This window comes from Alligator mississippiensis, chromosome 3, assembly GCF_030867095.1.
Source record: "Alligator mississippiensis isolate rAllMis1 chromosome 3, rAllMis1, whole genome shotgun sequence".
Taxonomy (NCBI): Eukaryota; Metazoa; Chordata; order Crocodylia; family Alligatoridae; genus Alligator; species Alligator mississippiensis.
Genome location: NC_081826.1, coordinates 2,598,095 through 2,621,201, shown reverse-complemented (window position 1 = coordinate 2,621,201; position 23,107 = coordinate 2,598,095). Strand labels below are relative to the sequence as shown.

The following is a 23,107-nucleotide window of genomic DNA, read 5'->3' as shown; positions in this document are numbered from 1 at the left end:
CCGCGCTAGAAAACACAGCGTGCCCACTGATGCGAGGGAGCATGGCGCTGGCGACCGCGGGATGTGACGAAGGCTGATTTATAATGGCCTGGCAACGACTGCAACAACTCGCCCGCAGAGGAAACGCAGGAGCGCGCAACCCCTCGGCCCTTCTGACACGTGTGGTCCCGCACCAGGGGCAAAGTCTTCACCCACGTGGGAGCTCGCCATCAAAGGTGGAGAAGAAACTGCTGGCTGTGGACGCTGACGGTGCTGGACAGCCACTGCGATCTGAGCACCCCACAGATACCAGGGGCAAATATTGTCCTGGCCTCCCTTGTTTTTTGCACGAACATTTTCTTGCTTCCTATATAGGCTCCCTGCCCCCGTGTCCCCAGCTGTGTGCCCATCCTAAGATGCCACCACGGCAGGAAGAGGCAAGCCTTGCCCTCAGCTATGAACACAGTTAAGGGCTGACTCCTTTTGGTCTCCTCCAGGACGGTCCCTTCCCCTCCTGCTGAAAATCCTCTCCTAGGCAAGAGGAGGTTCCTGTGCGTGGCTTAGACCTGCCCTCTATTCTGGTCTGCCCAGACCCATTTCTATAGGCAAAAGATGTCAGCCAGGCTCTGTTTCCTCTCCTGCAAAATGCCGATCGATTAACAACAGAAGGCAAGATGAGCTGTGGAGCTGGGGCTCCCGCCTGGGAGAGAAGAGGATCAGGCATTGTACCGCTGCCTGGTTGCCTGCCTGACGGTGTTATTGCACTTCTCCCTTTGCAACCCACAGAGTTAATGGCAGAGGAGAAACCTCTGGGTGCCAGGCTTGGTGGATTGCCCAGCGAGGTAGTTTGCAGCCACGCAGCATTATTAAAATGGAATAATCAATAGACCCCAAGGGCATGGAGGACAATGACCCCTTGCAAGGCTCACGCAGTCATTTTACGCTGAGAGCTGCTGATGTGATTAGCAAAGCACCAAGCGCAACATCAGAGGCATCCTGCAGCACCGATTATGTTTCCATGTCCTTCTCCACCTTGGCTTCTTCTAACAGATGCTTCTGTATAGGAAGGAGGCTGGCAGCTCGCTACCCATCTCTGAGGCTAGGGTCTCTTTCCCCTTTACACTCTGTAATGTGGAGCAACCTGGGCCTAAAGCTCTTGGGCAGGAGACCTGGGTGCAATTCTTAGCTGGCTGGGCCAGCATCACAGGTGAGGGGGGAGACGTTCTGGGGTTACGAGACCCAGCAAATCCCAGTGGCACTGCAATGGTCCCTCACAGCCCTGCCTAAACCTCCTCCCTCTCTCTTCCTGAGCTCGCCATGTCCCTGCTTCCTGGGGGAAGGCAGCAAATCCATTTGCCTTTGTGTCACAGGACCCAGAGGGAAGCTTAGGATGAGTCTGGTCCTGTGCACCAGGAAGCCGTCTCCCCCATCCACGGCAGAAGTGGTTTGGTGGCTCCAAAGGGCTCTCTGCCTAGCCCTCTCCCCAGAAGGCAGCGGCTACATAAGGGAGGGAGCGCAGCCAGGACGGCATCTGGGATGGAGAAGACTCTGGCTCCAGACAGACACTGCAGCTCATTCCTCCACCCAGGCCAGGGGTGGTCTTTGGGGCAGATGTTTCAACCTGAGCGATGGGAGTGCAGAGGCTGACAATGGAGTCACTTGAGACTTGGGGCTAGTGCCCCCAAAACCCTTGTAAAAGACACCACAGGAGCCTACAGTGGTTGGGGCCATGGTTTTGCATCACTTTTGACACTGTCTGCAGAACCACAGTGACAAAGTACCCCCTAATTACTCATCCACTGCACCCTGCAGGAGTTTCCTTGGAAATCCCCCCTCCATGCTCTCACCCGGTCTGACCCTATTTCGCTTGCAGGACCTGTCACACAGTGGCCCCAATCAGTTATGCACCTCTGCCAGGCCTTTTCAACCTACATGTATTCCACTTTCAGGCACAAAACTAGAAAACTAACTTCTCAAGAAAAGCTTCTTGCTACCAGCCCTGCCAAGCCACAGAACAAGTCAGAGCCTCTTAAGTCTCACGGCCCCTGCGATGAATAATTAGTGCGATCCCGACGTCAGGATCTGCAGCTTGAGAAGTGATCTTGATATCAGGAAGGGTCTGAATTGGTGACTCTCGGATAATTGGTTCAGTCAATTAAAAGAGATTGAAAGAAAGTGCAGCTGGTTTCACAAATCTCTAAGAGAACGGAGCTGTCAGGAGCACACCCGGGAGAGCCCCGGCCATGCAGCCATTCACCATTAAAGAAAATTTAGGCAAAGAAGGACACTGCTGCTTCAGTTTCCTCTCTGCTTACCTGAGCGTCTGCTCCCCAAGCCGCCTCCACTTCGGTGGCGAGCTGCCCCGGTCCAAGTCCCCTGAGCTGGGGGCATGTCTCCCACGCCGCTTCTGGGGATGCTGCAGTTTGCACCGAGCGCCCTTCGGACAGACGCCTTTCTTGGCAAAGTCAGGGCACACCAGGGTGTGCTTCTTCTTGCACTGGAAAGAAAAGGACACAGCACTGTGAGGAGCTTCTACGTGCAAACACGCCACAAGTCCTCGCTTTCCCAAACACCCGCGTGGCAAGTTAATGAAGAGAGGCTGTTTCCTTCAGGTGGCACTAACAGATCATTAAAGACAACGGGAAAATGACTGCTCCACTGTTTCCTTTCTAGGCCTGGGCAAGACCGGAGGCCGTTCCTCGTTCCCTGCAAATACCAGGGGCCGTTCAGACTTGCTCTTTGGGTTCCAAGTGCATGGTCTGCGCGCCCCGGTTTGCTAGTTGCCAACCATTAAATCCTATCCACTTTGCCTTCCCCTAAAGAGGCCATTGCAGAGATACCCTTGCATGGAAATCAGGTGAGTTTTTCCTGGGATGGTAACATCTCCCTCGGTCACACATATCTGGAGCTCAGGGAGGAGTGAAGAGAGGCAAGGAAGAATAAGGCTCCCTCTCCTCAAAGTTAATCCATTTTGGGCTGCTGCTTGGGGCACCTTCCTGCCAGAGGGAAGCCGGGGTTTAGGGGCTGGCGTCAGGCCTTTGCCATTGCAAAGTGCTGGTGACAAGCAGGTGCCTGACACCACGTCTGCCCAGGATCTTGGGGAAAGGGTTGTGCTCCATCGTGGCAGAGATCTGCAGCTGGGGTACATCCAACACGCGCCAATCGCTGCCAGACTGTGCCTGTCACCTAGTCCTCAGTGGGAGCTTGGGGCAACGGGGCTTGGAGACAGAGAAAGAAAACAGAGGTTTCCTCGAGGTGATCTGCTGCAGCGCTGAACCACCCTCGGCGAGAAACTTCTCCCTAATCTCCAACCAAAACCTCCCCTGGTACAAGTTAAGCCCATTACTACTTATCCTGTCCCCTGTGGACACGGGGAACAATTGATCCCCATCCTCTTTATAACCACCCTCTTGGCATTTGAGGACTGCTCTCAAATCCCCCCCTCTGTCTTCTCTGCTACAGAATAAATAATCCCAGGTCTTCCCATTTGCCTTCACACATCTGGGGAGGGACAGAGGAGGCAAGGGGATGTCTGTGGTTGTTTCCAGGGCAGGGAGGAGAGGTGCAAAGGACAACGACCCCTGGGCTGCTGCCGCTGGCTTTGCTTAGGAGAATATGCTTACTCTGAAGTGAATTGGGGGAGTCAGGTTTGAAGCATAAAATGCTGCTCTAAAAGGAGGGGCCTGCACAGGAGCTAGGCTTGGCACCGGTCTCTCCTGGCGTGAAGAGACGGCTGGCAGCCTGCCCTCAAGAGTGTCTCCTGCCCTTGCAGCAAGCCGAGTCCTCCAAACGCAAGGACCTTGGAGACTCTTTTGGCCAAGGTTAACCAGAAACAGTTAACCAGTCAGCAGCATCAATACACAATTCCCTTAGCACATGCCCAGCTAAGTCCTACTACACCGCTACAATTGTGCGTGCAAAAGTGAGATAGCCGAGGGAACCGGGCTGATTTAGTCTGCAGAAGAGAAGACGGAGGGGGATTGAATAGCAGCCTTCACCTCCCTGCAGGGGGGCTGCAAAGAGGATGGAGCTGGGCTGGTTTCAGTGGGGGCAGATGGCAGGACAAGGAGCAACGGGCAAAGGGAAGTTGAGGTTGGATATTAGGAAAAACTCTCCCACAAGGAGGGTAGGGAAGCACAGGAACAGGCTACCCAGGGAGTCTCCATCCTTGGAGGTGCTGAAGACCCGGATTGACAAAGCCCTCATTGTCTATGATTCTCTATCAGTTCAGTTATTTGAATTGCACACCCACAGTCATGGTAACCACAGGAACAAGCAGGTAGACATCCAGCTAGTAAAGTGAGCGCGCAATGGATGCAATCGCACACACTATAAAGAAATGAGCTTTTAATTGCAAAGCCAGAGACCGAGCGGTTCAAATGTTGGGCCTTTACAGGTGTCCAGCTATCAGGTGGTAAGGCGAGAGTGCCGTACTGACATCAGCTTTTGCCCTGGGGATTTCTAGCTACTGCCTGGGATGACAGCAGCAGAGCGCTTGCATTAAAAGCAGGTACCCTCGCCCTACCCAACATTTCTTCATTTCTTCTGGTTGGAAGCCGGACCAGGCAACACACAACAACTGCACACCCCCACCTCTCAGTCGGGGCTCGCAGCTGGGTCCAGCCCCCCAGTAACACCTGCAGCTGGGCAGACTGGGACAGGAAAGGCTGGCATGGGGGACCTGGTGGTCAGGACTTTGGGCACACTGGGTGTGAGCTACCATGCACTCAAAGCCCCAGCCTCACGGCCAGGCTACAGCTCACTGACATCTGCTGCAGCGCTCTCCGTGAGCCAGTCTCAGCGGACAGTCCTCATCGAAATGATGGCTGTAGCACAGGGATCAAAGACTCCATTCTGTCGAGCCCGGGGATAATGCAGAGGGATTTTATAGCATCTCTCACACGAGCCGTCTCCCACGGCATCCTCTGCTGTTCAACAACCTGCTGCCTAGATGGGAAGAAATGCACAGGCTGGGCAGGCAGGAGAGAGGTTCTCGGTGGAGATTTCCAGAGGTGGCCGATGCAGACGGGAAGGGAACAGCCTCTACTCTCCGCTTTCCCATGCAAATCTCCCCTCCTCCCATGCACACCCCCTGTGCGACGATTCAGAGCCAACACACAAGCAGCCGACACCTACGCTAGTCTCCTCCAACCTGCCACCGGGTCCCCAAAGCATGATGAACCCTTTGCTCGCTGTCACCTGGACCAGTGGCACACACGTGTCGCACAATATAGCACACGAGAGGGACCACAAGTTAAACGACTGACCGACAGACCTCTGCTGCCCTGTGCAAAGCACGGAGGAGAGATCAGACACGGGACTGAGAAGCTATCTAGTCTTTGAACAGCCTGGGCCCTGCAACCCACTACCCCACCCACCTCATGACACACCGTTCGTCTAGTCGGAGGCTGGGAAGCAGCGTCAGGTTGTTCCCTACAGCGTGTCCTTACCCAGGCTCTGGCTAAACGAACCCAGTTAATGGGGCTTCTCCGGCTCTCGCTGGGAGACTTGACGATGGTTGAATGCACTTCAGACACCAGAGGGGCTGATCTGTTTGAAGCCACTTCATGCTGGGGTTAGATCAGGCCGCAGCTCCAGCAAGACACAGGCACCGTGGCTTCCCCAGTAGGGCTGTCAACTCCTAAGGCCCCATCCCCTGGAAAAGATGCCCCACAGCAATAAAGCCAAGAGCTGCATCAAATGATGAATGAGTTGGACAGAGAAAGCGAGCGGGGCTGACGGCATGTGACAGCCAGCAGTGCTCTCTGGCCAGTGCTTCCCAGGAAGACCACGAAAACGACTGTCCTTGGCAGCAGCTTGCAGCGGGGCGGGGAGGGGGGGCAGCGGACCAACTACCAGAGCCGACCTCATAGCAGGTAAAACATCCACTGCAGAGACGTCCTTTTGCCCCCCAGCAAAATGCAAGCACCGTCTGGGAGGAGCGCAGCAGATGTTCGACATCCGTGCACCGGACTCTGATGACAGGAAGCAAAAAAATATCCCATTGAAATGAAGCTGGGTGCGGGGGGGACACTGGAGGAAGAGCGAATGCAATGCCTGCTGCTGGACGGGGGCCAGGGCTCCCTGGTGACATTCCTATGCCTACGCCAAGTGCCATCCTCACAACCTCCCGAATGGCAAAGGACCATAGCGAGGAGAGAGAGAAGGGAGAGCGTGGCAAGGAGAGACTCCGGCAGCAACGAGGGATTCATTTTTTACCCGTGTGACATCCTCACGCCGTGCTCTCTGGTTCCTGGGCCGGGCTGGAGCCTGCCTGTAGCGCTGAGACGCGCTCTCCCAGCAGACAGCACTTGGTGATACCTGCCTTTGCTTCCCATACGTGGTGGGCACAGCAGCATCCTAAAAGCCAGCCCGACCCGTTTCAGACTAGCCAGCTGCTTCCCGTCAGCGACAGTCACGTCTTTGCTTCGTCCAAGCTTGGGCCTTGGACCCCACCAGCTACTTCCACCCCGACCGGAGCGCCTTCGCCCTGCCTCTCCCCACTTCAACGGATGGGGTGCATTCTCCGAGAGATGGGGGCGGGGGGTTTGCCAGGAGGAAATTCCCATGGGATGCTGGATGTGAATGAAGCCGTTTCCAGCCGTGTCCAGTCACTGCAGACAAGCCACCACTGGGACTTTCACTCCCCGTCGTACTGCTGCCACCAACTGTGGCTTCTCAGGTCAGACCAGGCCACGGTGGGATTACAGTCGATCACACGTTTCTATAGTATTTTTCATTTCAAAGGTTCCCATGTTTTTTCCCCTTTTCCAGGAGGTTGAGAAGGTCACTCTTGCTTTAGACATCCCAGCAACTCACTCCAAGACGCTTGCCCGGGTAATGTCATGCTGTCAAGTTCACTTTCTTCAATACTGTCCGCATTATTTACAGGTAGGCTATTAGGATCTTGTCACCAATTACTTGCATTACCGACACCTGCAGGCTGCCATCGCAGCAAGGAGATGTACACAACAACCTTACGGCGAAAACAGACAAGACAGAGCGTGGAAGGGGAAACGGGAGCAAGTGAAGCGACTTGCCCAAGGCCACACAGTAAGGCAGTGGCAGAGCTGAGACTAGTGTCCATGTCCTTTTTCTGCCTGTCTGGTCTAACACCTGGATCATGGAGGGGTTTCCCCCTCCCCCTGTACCAGGAAGTCATTTTTTTGCCCGTCCTGGAAAACTTTACATATATAAGCAAGTCCGTCCTACTGCATTATTCACTCGCCTCTACCCGCCCCTGAACTGGCGCAATGAATGACACATGCATGCCCTGGACAGGACGTGGGACCTCTAGTACCCAGTGGGCCCTTCAGTGGCAATGATCCAAGGGGGAAGCTGCAATAGGGTTCAGAGCTCATGCCCTGAGCTGTGCAGAGAAGGGTCCCGGGGTCTTTAAGGGGGCTAATGACAGTGTTACGCCTTCCCAGTCCAATGGCTATGCCATGCCGGAGGGGACAGCATTGCCTAGCGATTCCCCTTCCTGCCAAGCCTGGGTTATCCCGGGAGGTCTCCCAGCCATGTATTGACCGGGTCCCTGCCTTCTGCAGGGGACGAGCTCTGGAGAGCTCAAAGCCCCACAATGGGCGATCTGGCGTGGCGCGAGCACGAAAGGTCACTGCGGCACGGTGTCTGGCAGCTGGAGGCACGCTACGAGCCGCAACAATGCGGAGCAGGGGGCAGCTATTCTTAGGAACAGGCAGAAGAAAAACCCCACAGGCTCGTCCTTCCCGCGCGTCAGAGCAGAGGCAAAAACACCCCTCGGTGGATGGCGCCGTGCCCGGGGTCTTTAGGTAACACGGCCTGCCCCCTTCCTTCCCTCCCACTTTCCATTGCGCTAATGGCCAGTTTGCCTCCGTCACGCGCTGGAGTGAGCCTAATGGGGGACGGCGTTTGCTACCAGAAGCCCCCTCCGCTTTCTTGAACCCAAACATAGTATAAATCTCATGCTCGGAGCTGGCGACTGCACTGGGGAAGCTTCACTGGCTCCTTTTCGAGCATCTACTTTATAAAGAAAACAAACCGTGCGTAACCCATTCCAGGGCCGTGGCCCGGGCTCAGGTTCCTAATGACTTTTCCAAGCCATTCTTAGCTTGGCCACGCTCTCCTATGACAACATGTTTGGCTTCTCCTTCCTAACACGACAGCCCCGAAGCGGCTCTCCGGGCCGCGGGCCTGTCAATCAGCTTCGCCTGGGGACCCGGAGCAGGGAGACGGCAAGGGAGGGCCGCAGCTCATCACCTTCTCAGCCCTGTGCTCTTTTCAGGCCAGGCAGCTTGGAGGGGAGGCGGGGGGTGGAAAAGCCCCTTCTATTTATTTATGGAAGGGAGGGGAGGGGGGGGAAGAGTTATGCGAGATGCCCTTCTCTTGCTCCAGGGTATTAAAGCCAGATCAAACATGAGGATTCGGTTACTGTAAACCTGTTTGCCGTCCCGCACATGTCAGTTAAGGTGAAGCAAGAGCTGGCTTCAGGGCTACTACGGAGCAACCTCATTCCCTGGGTCACCCAATCCCTTCCACCTGTCAGGACTGCTAATTATACCCGGCGCAGGAACCCGGCCAGCCAGCAGGTTGTACCATAAAAAGAGAAAACGCTCCGGTCGGGCCGGGGAGTGCTGCACCGAGATTCCAGAGAAAGAGACACCCCAAAAAAGTCCCTGGGAAGTGGGGAAGAGACGGAGGCAGAGAGGCTAAAACCAGCCACGCCAGGTTGGTACAGAAGTGGACGCCTCTGGAAGAAGGATCCCCAGGGCGGGCGAGAGGCCTGCTCTGAACAACCCTCGCCTCCAGACACGTCTTCAGAGAAGGGGAGCATCAGCTCAGGTGCAGCTCACCCAGAGGGTTAGAGTTACCCCGCTGGGTTTCACTTCACCCTCCTCCAGCTATAGGGCTTCGTCTCACAGCTAGATGCAGCGCCCTGCACAGCAGGTGGGCAAGGTCACTAGTTTGCCACCAGACCGGTGCCAGTGCTTCCTGCTCCTGCCAGCCTGGGCAGGCAGCGTGGCACGGGGGCACGCCATGGATGGCCAAGGAGCTCTGGGAGAAATTCAAAGCGCTGCTAACTAGGTCCCCCAAAGCCTCCAAGACTTTCTAACACCCCCTTGCACTCATCCCACGTGTTGAAACAAACAGTCCTCAGAAAGGGGGTCAACAATGGGCTGTGCGGAAAGGAGAACGATCGGGCCGAAGAAGACTACTACTAGAGCACCAGGATTGGTCTTGGGAGCAAGTTTATTCATGATTTTGGCACAAAGGGTAGGAGTGTGCTAGTGACGCAAAGCTGGGAGGCACTGTCAGCAGAGAGGAGGATCAGAATATCTTATAGGAGGAACTGGGTGATCTCTAACAAGTGGCATTCAATTTAATACCGCGAAGTGCAAGGTCTGCCCTCAGGGACTCCTAGCAAAGGAGTCCTGCTGTTAGGTAGAAGCTTGTCAGCTGGAAATGGCAGAGGGGGATAAAAATCCAGGTGTTTTAGTTATAGCCAGGACCTACTGATGGGCTAGGATGCAGAGACACACGTGATCTTAGGACGCATCAAGTCACGGTATTTCCAGTAGGGAGAGTGAAGCATTTATGCCATTGCAGAAGGCACTGGTGAAACCTCGCTTGGCATGCTGTGTAAATGCTGGTTTACACTCGTTTAAAGTGGAGGAATTCAAACTGGAACAGGTGCAGGACGCGCTTGGGTGAGCAGGGGGCTCGAATCCCTGCCTTGCAAGAGGAGACCAAGAGAGCTTGGGCTCCCTTAGCCCAGCAAGCGAAGGCCGAGAGGGGCTAGGAATGCGGTCCACAAGTACAGCGGGCTGGTACACACCAGCGGGGAGGCGCGAGGGTGGGGAGAGGAGCTACCGAAACCAAAGGAGGATGCTGGCACGTGAACAACTTGACCATGAAAAAATTTAGCTTGGTGATCACAATCGCAGACCATGGGGGCTGGCAGGGCCCTCAGGAGGTCGCATCTAGTCCAGCCCCCTGCTCCAGGCAGGACCAGCCCCAACAAAACCAGCCCATCAAGTGCTGGTCTAGGGTTTCTAACCTTCTCAGCTGCGAGCCAGCAGCCAGGGGAAGGTCCGGAGCAGCTTTCCAACAAGGCAAGAGAAGCGGAAGTAGTAGGATCTTGATGTAAGCTTTTACATCCATGTTCGCTATGGAGGCATGTAGAGGTCTCCTCTGAGATCCCAGCTCAAGCATGCAATGAGAGCCTGTGCCCCAAAGCGGAGCTTGTTACGGCTATGAAACCTAGTACAGGCTGTGCCAGGGCAGGGAACTGAACTCAGCAACCTGATGGGTCCTGTGCTCCCAACACCCTGCCAGGAACCTGGCTACGGTCAAGGCCTCCAGCCCAAGTCCTCATGGGCCAACAGACTCCATTTCTTCCTCCACCATCTGCCCACATCTGTTTCCACTCTCTCATTTCAGCATCCTTTGTGGAAGGGAAGGTGCAAGCTATTAGCTCCTTACAGGTGGGTACACCCAGTGCCTTAATACAAGCCAGGTGCAACGTGCAGAGGTGACGGGCACCCTGCAAGTGGCCGAAACAAAATATATATATATATAATATTGATACATCCCTGCCCTGGCCTTGTCACCAGTGCTCTCTGCCCCCGCTGTGCTGGGGATTTGCAGAGGGGCCTGACATACTTGGTCCCCTCGTCTCGAAGAGGAGATAGAAGAACTAGAGAAGGTCCAGAAAAGGGCAGCAAGGATGATCCATCAATTCATAGATTATAAGGACTGGAAGGGATCTTGCAAGATGTTCAGGTCCAGCCCCCTGCACTAGGCAGGAAATGATGAGCCCATGAGGGGGCTTCCATAGGCGGAGAGACTAATAAGGCCCGGCCCGGCCAGTTTAGAAAAGAGATGTTTGAAGGGGCATACAACAAGGGTCTACAAAATACTAAATGGTGAAGAGAAAGCCAACAGGGGTTTATTATGGGCTGTCTCTCACAATCCAAGAATGAGGGGTCACAACATGAAACCAGTAAGTAGTCAGTTTAAAACCAACACCAGGTAGCTCTTTTTCACCCAGCGTGGCATTCAAGTGTGATGCTTGCTGCCAGCAGAAGTGGGGGAAGCTGGTAGTTTAGCCATATTCCTACATGAGTTTGGACATATGCTTGGAGTAAAGGGATATGAGTAGCTATTGAACATGGGAGGTAGGGACACAGTGTCTGAATCAGAGCATCGTGGACCTTAAGTGCTGGAGGCTGCAAGAGAGAGAGGAGCAGGGGGAAAACCCCAGTCACTCTGCCCCCATATGACACAGGACACTGGGCAGGATGGACCCAGCACTTGGCGATGAATGCATGTTCATATGTGTGGGGTGACAGTGGAGACAGGCCATGACGGGGTGACAACCTGCAGCCATAATTGCTTTGGCTTTATTTCCTGGCCAAACCCACAGGCTGATCTGCCTGAAATGCTCTGACCTGGCAAGGTCCCATGGCACCTGCTGGCCGCTTCCCATGACCGAGACGTGTCGGTCCACATTTATTTTCCAGATCCTGCATACAGAAACAGGATCGACCTGCATGCAGAAGCAGGATCAAGCAGGAGCAACCTTGCTGTGTTGACATTAGGGCTGGCATGTTAACCCTCAGGACATGGCTTGAGGGTAACAGCCCTCTCCCTGGCCCATCCATCCTGTCAGGTTTTGCCTCCTTAGATGCAAGCTCTGCAGGAGAAGGGGCCGTGCCTTCCTGTGTGGATGTACACCCTGAACAAGGTCCTGATCTTGCCTGGACATTTTCAGGAATGCTGTTTCGGAAGTAAATCACGGTAAGCAGGCACCTGATCGAGGTCTCAGCACACACAAAGCCCAAAACCTGTTGCCTCAACTCCAAGTGCTTTTAAAACCATACCAAGCATCCAAAAAGCTCTCGGAGCTATTACAGGTAGAACCATCTCCAAGCTACAGGATTAAGTGGCTGGATTGATGTCAGGCTGTTTTAATGTACCTCTTAGCCACAACTTCCTCGTGCTAAGTGGCTGTTGGGAAGCTATCAGTGGAGGTGGAGGGGCTGCTTTCTGAAGTCGTTCAGAATTGACAGCTAGTAAATAGCTTTTTTTTGATGGCTTTTTTATAATTGGGTGCAGATGGAAGCAGCCTTAAAAATTCCAGCTCCCTGTCGTTAAAACCTGGAAGACAATACATCTGAACATCATACAGTCTGTGGAATAATAATGGAGAAATTTATCCAACACATGGAGCCGCATTTGTGCCGTTTTATCTTCAGCTGCAAACAGCGAACAAAACCGAGGCTTTTTTGATGCTATTTTACACTTTCTTCCTAACACGGAGCTGAAAACCAACCCCTGGGAGCCATTAAGGGTTCCCTGTTGGAGCACCCTGCGAGCTTTACCCTTGGCGCCCAACTACACTAAGACTATGTTCATTATCTCCATTATTTATAACCACACTTCTTACAGTACTCGCGATGCTCAACTCCCAGCAATGCAGGAATAATAAGGTGCGATGCACGCCTTCATAATTTCATTTTTATTTGCTTCTTTTTTTTCTTTTTTTTTTTAAAGCAACTAATTAGTTACCGCTTGGATACTCGTACTCACCGAACATGGGGCTGCTGAGCTGGATTCCTGCCATAAGATGTACCAAGAGAGGCTTCGCTTCAACATGTGCAAGCGAGGGAAACTCTCCAAGTCAGCCCAGCGCGCCTCTGAGGTCGGCTGCCTTCGCAACATCAGAGCCCAACTGGATCCTGTGATCAGTGGTATTTCGCTCCAAATTCTTGGGCTTTGTGTGAAACCTGCCCCCAAGATTTGGGGGAGATTTGCCAATTCTTTCTCTTTTTGATGCTGGCGTAAAAACAGATGACCAAAGGAACACGTGAAACCCAGGAGGCTCTTCGAGGCCCGGGGCTGGCGTTTCATTGTGCACGAGTGTGGCAGGGCCTGGAGCAAGAGGGCCCTGAGGCTTCCTTTGCACACCAGGGAGAGACAGATCAACGGTGACAATATGCCAGCCACGCTCACCTCTTGCTGCCGGGCTTTGACTTGCAACAGAAACGCGGAGCCGCGTGGACCCAGAAGCCAGCAGTCACTTTTCAAAGGCAACTGGCCTCACGCTTGCAAAGGGACGAGCGCCCACGGCTCTGAAGGACGTTCAGGGCAGTCGCGGGTACGCGGCGCCTCTGCATGATGAGGCCAAATGTGGACCTCCAGATTCATGGACTTCAGACAACATCTGAAACACTTCTCTATTGATCTGCTCCCAAAAGGGGACTTAAGATCCAAACCAGAATTCAATCTACCTGGGCAAGTGTTTGTAAGAGCTTTTGAAAACTAGCTGATAATATAGTCGCAGCAAACACACAAGCACTAGGAGTGAGGCTGTGACCTGTCCTATGCAAAGAGGGGGTCCTACCCCTTCTTGGTAGGAAGTGCTTGGGTAAAAACCAAACTCAGGTCCACACTAAGCAACCAAAACCACTTCCTTCCCCCGCTCTTTGTCTGTCTGACCCCAGGATGCTGGCAGCTCTTTGGGGCACAGGCTTTCTCTCCCTGGACACTTGAGCTGGGATCTCAGAGGAGGCCTCTAGATGCTTTCATCATGCAAACATACATGTAAAGGCTTACATCAACATCATTCCAGTGTTACGGACAGCGGTATTCACTACTACACTTGTAAGGTGAGAAGATCACCCGAGAGAAACTTCAGGGCATTGTTTGCTGCCCTGGAAAATGGAGAAATGAAGAGCAAAAAGGAAGACGACGGTACAGGAGAAGCACAGACATCAGGGCTGGAAGAGACTGCGGGCTGGAGCGTGACCCGCGAAGTTTCTGCATGGCCAAAGCTGCCTGTCGACGTAGGAGTGCATCAAGAAGAGAGCACGGCTCCCCTCATGCCTGCTGTCTGATCCAGAGGGGCCGAGTCGCAGCACGGGCTGGAAGCGGCCTGAGCATCCCCGGCCTCCATCCCATAGCTGAAGGCAGATGCATCCTGCTTCCTTGTGTGTGAAAGGGCTACAAAACCAACCATAAGAAACAACTGAAGATGCAGACATACAAAGCACCCACTGTTCGCCTCCTTTGCCCACAAGCTTCACATATCGGTCACTGGCTTGGACTGCAAGGGCTTTGGGGCACAGACCATCTGCTTCTCTCTTATAGTAGGTTGTAGTAGCAGAAGATTTAGACCCTAGCAGAGCCTAGGACCTAGCAGACCCTAACCCTAACCCATGCCGATTTGGCCTTTGAAGGCTCCCACGAGGTAGACGTCCCTTTTAGAGCATGTAACCATCCACGGTCTCAAGCCCCATGGTCTCTTCCCCAGCTGGACGACTCGGCTCCCTCGGCACTGCACACGGCAGGCACAAATCAGCGAAGTGCTACGAGTCCAGAGTCCAACAGACACGGGCCCACATGGCCCGTCTGGGCAGCCACTTGGCCTAGGGCTCATCTGGGCTCTGCACCGAGTAGCTGCAGGTGATTAAACAGCGTGAGATCAGAAATAGCCCCTGAGCTGCACCAGGCATGGGAAAGTCTGCTCCTCAGAGCTGTTCTGAAATCATACCTGCTTTATTGCTTTAAAAAAAAGAAATCAGGAGGAACAACAGAAACAGGAGGCAGAAGAGACTGAAAAAGCACTGCAATACAACCCCGCCATCCCCCCGTCCCAGGGAACAGGGCAAGACGCCTCCCGGCAGAGCACTGTCCAGGCCAGCTGTAAAATGACCTAAGCGACCAGGCCTTCAGCAGCTTTGCTACTCCCCAGCCTCCCTGTTAGCATGTCATTTTTGATATTCAATCCCGGTTTCTTTTGCCCATTTCCCCCCTTTCTCTCCCTGTCTGCTCCTCCAGGACTGGATGGACTCCATCCAAGAGTGCTGAAGGAGCTGGCCGAGGTCATCGCGGGACCCCTGGCAAAGCTCTTTCAGAAATCGTGGTGCACGGGGAGATCCCTGAGGACTGGAAGAGGGCCAACATTGTGCCCATCTTCAAGAAGGGGAAGAGGGAGGAACCAGGCAACTATAGGCCAATCAGTCTAACCTCCATCCCAGGGAAATTCCTGGAAAAGCTCATTAAAGAATCTACGTGCAGTATGCTTGTGGAGGGTAAGATGGTAGATCTTGTCTTACCAATCTCATCTCCTTCTACGACCAGGTCTCTCGCCACCTGGACACGAGAGACAAGGTTGACGTTATAAACCTAGACTTCCAAAAGGCTTCTGATCTAGTATCCCATGATACTGCTGTGGACAAACTGGAAGATTGTGGGCTTAACTGCTCAACAGTTCAGTGGATGAAAAACGGGCTGCGCGGCAGGACCCAGAGAGCTCTCATGGACAGATCTGTGCCGTCCTGGTGTGAAGTGGGCAGTGGTGTCCCTCAGGGGTTCGTGTTTGGACCGGTGCTTTTCAACATCTTTATCAATGATTTGGATGTGGGGACTGAACAGCCTGGGGCACGAGCATCAGATGGCTCCTACTGATCTAGGCTGACTTTTCCTGCTTTTCAGCTCCGTGTCTTGCAAGCTGGTCTGAGTTCTCAGAAAACAACTCCTACAACCAGCGAGGCCTCATCCCAGCCAGGCCCCACCATGAACGACACGCAGAGGCAGGCATTAGGCAGAACCAAGTGGCACCTTAGGTTCAGAGGCACGAGCTTTCACTGGCAGCAACCTCCTTTATCTGCCAAAGATTAGACTCATGCAACAGGGGACAGAAAGCGTGTTTACACCCAGAGGCAGCATAAAATGCTTTCTTTAGTACAAACGGCTTTTTTGATAACCTTGGCTTCACGATACGAAACAACGTTCGACAATAAGTATGCAGCTCCCAACTGGTGCGGCGTGTCCGGGGGGACTCTGGGGCTGAACTGTGCAATACCCCTGGAAGAGAGGCAAGCTGCCAGCTCCCCTCACAATAGGATTTTTGGAAACGGGGAGGATCTGAATTCTGCACAATCTTGGAAACACGCCGTTCAGCGACATGGGAGTTCAGCAACACTGACGGGAGGGGCGATTACAGCCCCGATGAACTGCCCAGCGAGAAGAGCCGGGAGCAGCAGATTTGATACCGTGTCCCTGAACAAATTCCTCTGGAACTGGGATTTTCCATGTCGGGAAATTACGTGCAAGAATCTTATTCATTTATCCTCCTCGGTGCATGTACACGACACCTCCAGGACACGCAAAGAGCAGAGGCCAGAACACCATCGCCTCAAGCTTACCATAGCCTTTTTGTTAATCCTACCCTCTTGACCAGGGATTTTCTCCAGGCTGGCTCTGCTCCTCGCTCTGACCCCAAGCAAGTTGTGCGCGGCTTTGCCTCTAATGCCAAGGAACAGAGTCTGGAGCTTTCTGTGGTGGTTTTAGTCAGCTGCAATACTCCCAGGTCAGCCTACTTAGCCCTGATACTTTAAGACAGCACAAGAAAAGGGCTGGGACCGATCACAGGGCAAACCCTCTCTTGGGGTCTGGGGAGTCACCAAGGAAACTACTGCAAAAAGCTGATGGCACAAAATGTTCAACACGTGCGTTCAGCCCCACCACGGCCGCCAGATCCCTTCCAGCGCATGAACCCAGCACTCCTCACTCCAGGGGACCATACTGGGGACTTCTGCCACTCTCCAAGCGCCTGCTGAGAGTCATTTCCAAGTACAGGATTACCCAGAGACTGAATGAAGTCATGGCTACATCCATGATCGGGAACAGTCAGCATGGATTCACCAAGGGCAAGTCCTGCCTGACCAACCTGATTGCCTCCTATGACAAGGTGACTGGCTCTGTGGATGTGGGGAGACAGGTGGACATGATATACCTTGATTTTAGCAAGGTTTTTGATACAGTCTCCCACAGCATTCCCCCAGGCAAGCTAAGCAAGTATGGGCTGGATGAATGGACGGTATGATACACAGAAAACTGGCTGGAGCATAGGGCTCAGAGGAGAGTAGTCTATGGCTGGAGGTCTAGCTGGCAGCCGGTATCAAGCAGGGTGCCCCAGGGGTCAGTCCTGGGGGCAGTTTTGCTCAATGTCTTCATCAACGACTTGGAAGATGGGATGGATGCACCCTCAGCAAGTTCACAGATGGCACCAAGCTGCGGGTATAGCAGATACACTGGAGGGCTGGGCTAGGATTTAGAGTGATTTGGACACATTGGAGGATTGGACCAAAAGGAATCTCATGAAACCTCAAGGACACGTGCAAAGTCCTGTGCTTAGGAGGAGCAATCCCAGGCACCGGGGCAGGCTGGGGGCAATGGGCTAGGCAGCAGCTCTGCAGAAAAGGCCCTGGGGGGACAGGGGACAAGAAGCTGAGCAGTACCCAGCAGTGTGCCCTCGGTGCTGAGAAGGCGACCGGCATCCCAGGCTGCATCGGTAGGAGTGGTGCCAGCAGATTGAGGGCAGTGATTCTTCCCTCTATTCAGCACAGGGCAGGCCACATCTGGAGTCCTGTGTCCAGCTGTGGCCCCCACTACAGAAAGGATGTGGACACATTGGAGAGAGTCCAGTGGAGGGCAACGGAAATGATTGTGGGGCTGGGGGACAGGACTGGTGAGGAGAGGCTGAGGGACCTGGGCTGATTGGGTCTGCAGAAGAGAAGACCGAGGGGATTGAATAGCAGCCTTCGCCTCCCTGCCGGGGGGCTGCAAAGAGGACGGAGCTGGGCTGGTCTCAGTGGGGGCAGATGGCAGGACAAGGAGCAATGGGCTCAAGCTGCAGCAAGGGAAGTTGAGGTTGGATACTAAGAAATCTTTCTCATTTTCTCATAAGGAGGGCAGTGAAGCACTGGAACAGGTTACCTAGCGAGGTGGTGGAGTCTCCATCCTTGGAGGTTTTGAAGACCCGGGTAGACAAAGCCCTGGCTAGGATGATGTAGTTGGGGCTGGTCCTGCTTGGAGCAGGGGGTTGGACTGGATGTGACTTCCCGAGGTCTCTTCCAGCCTCATTTTCTATGAGTCTATGACAGGTTGACTATCTTTGACTATCGTACACACACAACATCGTTAAGGTAGAAATCAAGAACCCTTGCTCTGTCGGTATGCCCCAGGTATTAGTCAACTGTAATAAGCAGCTGTGATTCAGAGACTACTTTTACTTGGAAAAATTTTGGTTTTTGACAGGCAGACCTTCAGCATTTTAGTGCTTTTATTAGCACACGTGGTACTCTACCACCTGCCAGGACATCATAACGCCAGAAGAGAAGAGAAGTAGATTGCTATCGAGCAGTGTTATCAAAGTAGCCAAGCTATTAAGTAGTTCAAGTTTGCCCTGATAAGCAGCACCTCTAAGTGTAAGCATCTGAATGCTGGAGAAGATACTACCGTTAAATTAAAGTAGCAATAAGAACGGCCATTACACCATTACAGTGTACAGTAAATAAGATGCAACTGAAACCCACAAAGATTTCTACAGAGATATGGAGAGTGGATTGGGTGAAGCAAAAATCTGATTAGCTTTTAAACTCTTATGCAGTTTACAAAGCATTTTAAATTAAAAGCTTCTAGTGCTGATACGGAGATTTCTGCCGCGCTATCAGTAACGCAACTTTTGTTGTTGCTGTAATTTCGGCGGAGAACCGCTCGGGCATGCACGCGGGACTAAGAGCTGGGCAAAGCAGGCGCGGGGCCGTTCTCCCAGGTTTCTCAGTCCCACGCTATTGCCAGCTCACCGATGCAGGTCTGGGGCAGCTAGCTACCCCTGTATACATCTCCTCTGAGCTGTACCACAGCTTAAGGCAGCCTTCAGCTTTTCACAAGCAGCTTGTGAGTCAAATCTAGGGCCCGATATTGCAGCCCTGACTCCTCAAACTACCAGGAAGAGGAAACTCCCAAGCCCCTTCCACCTGCAGTCTCCTAAATGGGATTTTAACCAGCATTTCCAAAGGGGACAGGCTTAGCATCAGTCCAGCATGTCCCCGTGACATAACCCAGCACTCGTTCTCTACAGCAAGGCTAAGGCTGTTCAACTGGACCAGCCTCGTGCAAGCAAACCCCAACATTATTGCCACTCTCGATCTCGAGAGCCGACAAATCTGTATCATTAAGAAGCCTACTTTTTTTTTTTTAATAAAGAATTTACTTACTAATCAGTTTGTTGACTGAAGATATCTGCTACACATTATAGGAAAAACAAATTAAAGCTGGCTACTATAGTATCCAGAAAACATCTGTTAACCAAAGCCAAAATTAAAGATAAACAAAATTAAGTTGCCTTTGTAGTTGATTTTCATACAGCTGCACCGGACTATAAAAGAGCTATCAAAGGCAGCACTATCCATCAGTTAATGCTGAATGACTCGGGAATGCAAGCTTCAAACCTCCAATGGTATCTCTCAAAAAGGGCTGCTAATCTTCGTAAAACGTTCGGAAGAGCTGCATAATACCAGCTTGTCATCAGCCCGACTCCTCCGCTCACTGTGACTTTAAGGGAAAGTGCTTCCTCCTCGAGATCAAAGAGAAGCGACTTAAAAGCACATCTGCGCGGGGAACTTTTAACACAGTTTGGGAAATGCCAAGAGTGGTAGCAGCAGCTTTCACAGCCTCTTGGATCGCAATGGCTAGGATGCAGCCCTGACTTCTAATGACTCAAATCATTATAGAGTCATAGAAAACGAGGGCAGGAAGGGACTCCAGGGGGTCACATCCAGTCCAACCCCCTGCTCCAAGCAGGACTAGCCCCAACTGCACCATCCCAGCCAAGGCTTTGTCTACCCGGGTGTTATAAACCTCCGCGGATGGCGAGTCCACCACCTGCGCTATTTGGTTGACGACTGAAGGAAAAACAAATAAAACAGAGAATCACAGACTCAGAACCACAGACAAGGAGGGTGGAAGGGACCTCAGGAGGTCACACCTAGTCCAACCCCTGCTCCAAGCAGGACCAGCCCCAACTACATCATCCCAGCCAAGGCTTTGTCGAGCCAGGTCTTTAAAACCTCCAAGGATGGAGACTCCCCCACCTCTCTGGGTACCTGCTCCAGTGCTTCACCACCCTCCTCGTGAATTTGGATCTCACCCCCTTCAAAAATGGCTCCATGGCAATTTATTTCCTAATGGACAGATCAGAACACAGAAGGAATTGGCACTTTCGTTCCCGTTCGTGCAGTCCAGACAGGGGGGCAAAGGATTATTCATTTCACATCCGCCGCGTAGGCAGAGAGATGGCTTGTTCAGACAGGCAGGCCCGTGGAGATGAACTTACGAGCGTGCCCAACACATCACGAGAAACGCAGAGAAGAATGATCCACGCGGCAGACGCCTTACAACCTAGTGATGAACTCGAAGGACAAACGAGAAGAGAACACAGTCAGGAGGAGACCGGGCAGGTAGGATTACTGAGCGACTCCTGTTACAGTTGTCTGCTTTGAACAATACGAAAATTGAACCTCAAGTGACACGCACACACCGCATGGGCTTCTGGGAGGCTATCATCGTGGGGTAAGATATGATAGGAATGAAGGGCAGGCAGACACGGGTACTAGATTTGGGAAGGATGGCTTATTGGTAGGATGAGCGTGGACTCAAACAGACTGAATTATTTTGGTGCTGCACCTCTTGAAGTGGATAAATGATGACAATCTGGAAAATTTCACCAGTGATTTTAATTTTAATTGATTTGGGCTTAATGAAGAGGTAAAGGGATCTGGGGTAAGCCCATCTCAGTAAATGAACTGCTTTCCATTACCCCATCCAGCAGTACCACACTGCTGGGGGTTGGTCCTACTGTGATGGAGACGCTGTGGCCAACCTTTTTTGGCAAATGTCACAAGTTAAGTCAAAAGTACAAGATGATGCTAGTCTAATAATCAGCTACCATCATCGTCCAGTGTTTCTGAAACCCCACCGCTGCAAAAGACAGGACAGCAGCAAATTCGGTGGCACCGACGCCTGCAGGATCGAACCCCCAAAGCCAGCACTGACCCGTGACTCTAAATGCCATCTTTAGCTCAGTGACTGGGGTCCGCGTGCCAGACAACAGTCGCCCATGCCACTTGCCACGGGTTGGCCACATCTTCCCACACAAGAAAGGTAAGAACTACCATCTCCTGGGCCAGACCCTAGGTCCGTCGAGCCCAACATCCTGCCTCTGACCGTGGCAGTGGGGATGCGGCAGGGGAGGGCGAGCAGGGCATGGCCCAGCATTTTCTACTCTCTGCTACTTTCCCACAGCAGCTTCTAGCATTTGGCAAGAACCTAAGACCACATTTGCTGCAGTCCCTAACTTACAACAACTGCCAAAGCCCACCCCCAAAAATTAAAACAAATCCAAGGGACATAAAGATAATGACGGGGACTTAAAGTAATGAGAGCAATTCATTTCATGCATGCAGGCAACATCTCTGCATCCAGGATCCACTGCTAGTTCTCTACTTGAGCCATCACCAGGTGCGTAGGGGACAGAGATAAATTTGGTTCTTAAATGGCTCTTCATCTCTCATGTGGGGGGGGGGTCAGTCGTCCTGGACACTTTAATGCTACCGTCCTAATCATTCTCTCTCCTGCTGGAAGTGCGTAAAATAGATCATCTCCTTAGAAGAGGCAATTTGCGGAGGTATAGATCCCAGATGCCCAGCCTTTGAGGTTCCAACAAGGCAGACAGCTAATCTATTTGGTTTTTAATTCTTCCTGTAGGAATCATAGTGGATTTTAGGCCAATTTCACGATGCGTCTGATGACAGCAAGTTATGGAAGAGCCGGTGTGGGGGCATCGGGACAGAACAAACCCATCACAGGCCTGATTATCTTTAAAGCTTTCACCTGGAAGAAAGACAGAAGGAACATGCAGCTGGCCCCAGCATATATAGTGCAAGACCTCCTCCTCCTCCTCACCCCCCCACAGCCGATTTCCCCATTAAACTGATTTACTGCGTTAATGAACACTGCCCTCCGTTACCTTGCGTGCGCTATCTGGTAAATGCCGGGAGGCCTATCGATTGCACAGACGGTCAGATGCACGCCCCAGATGAGAAATGAAGCCCCGGGCCCATCTGCCAGCCCCGCTCAGACTCGGTCATCTCCAGAACACAACTGCTCTCCCTTGCGAAAGGCACAGGTACACACCATACCCCAGCGGCTGCCGCTCCGTCGAGGGCAAGCAGAAGTAGGATGCCGGTAAGGCGAGTATCGTAAAACTTACGTTGTGAATAATGGTCGAGATATGCAAAAAAATCAGGTAGGCTCCAGACCTGAGCTTCTCCGATGCATGCACGCACGCAGAGCGGAAAGTTGCTGCATTTGCAAAAATGACTGCACTTCAGGGTCAGCTTGGGATACACCGGCACAAAGGAACTTATTTTCGATGCAAGGCAGCATGTTCAGTGGGATGCCGAAGGGAGGCAGGTGTCCGCTGTTGGGGCAGGAGGTGGAAGGGGCATGGGATGGCTGTGGCTCCCATACTGACCACAGGATTGAGGCACGAAACTTTGTAGGGGGGATGATCAGGCATGGTGCAGGCCACCCCCAGGACCATCAAATTTCTCCCACCCAAGCATCTCACACAGGAAAATTAGGCAAGACGCTGAGTGCTCTTGGCACAGGGAGGGGTGGTCTCATTCAGCACCAAGACAAACTATGGCAGAGACGCACGTGGGGCCTAACAGTAACCAAGGAACAGTTTTGGACAGGAAGCGAAGAACACCGTATTCAAATGAAACTGCAGGAGGCAATTAGGGAAAGAGCATGTCAAAGAGCTGGAAACTCTTTCTTGTTGAGACAAAAACCATGGGATCTCATACGACTACCGAGGCTCAGGACTGTGGCTGTACGTCTCAACTAAGAGAGATTTCTGTCAGCAGCAGAGCGCCGAGGAGCCGCAGGGCTGATGAAAGAAATAAAACCACCTCCTAGAAAAAGACCATCGCTAACTTCAGTGATCCTTGGAGGACGGCTGTCCAAGAGGGTGATGAAACTTCACTTGAGGAATCTCTCGGAATCGCAGCGTGACGCGGAAGAGCTGCAAGCGGCAGAAACAGTGAATGAATGCACAGGAAACGCAGGTACTAGCAGAGCAACATCCAGCAGCGCTGCTGGCCGACCGTCGCAACGCAGCGACACGAGAGACAGGAATGCTTCTCTCTAGGCGAAAGGAACCGCCACGAGACAACAGCCCAGGACGTGTACCCTCAGCTTGAACGCTGCGCTGCATCCCAAAGAGCCTGGGCGC

At 52.8% G+C, this 23,107-nt stretch overlaps 1 protein-coding gene across 3 annotated transcripts in view; it reads right to left on the bottom strand.

Annotated features, from left to right (window-relative positions):
- Window positions 1-23,107, bottom strand: part of ZC3H3 (zinc finger CCCH-type containing 3) — a 284,251-nt gene that overhangs the window by 39,444 nt on the left and 221,700 nt on the right. For all 3 annotated transcript variants that reach the window (XM_019481839.2, XM_019481838.2, XM_014600800.3), the window contains one exon: window positions 2,295-2,476. In XM_019481839.2, the coding sequence (XP_019337384.2) occupies window positions 2,295-2,476 (182 nt within the window). The remainder of the gene's footprint in view (window positions 1-2,294; window positions 2,477-23,107) is intronic.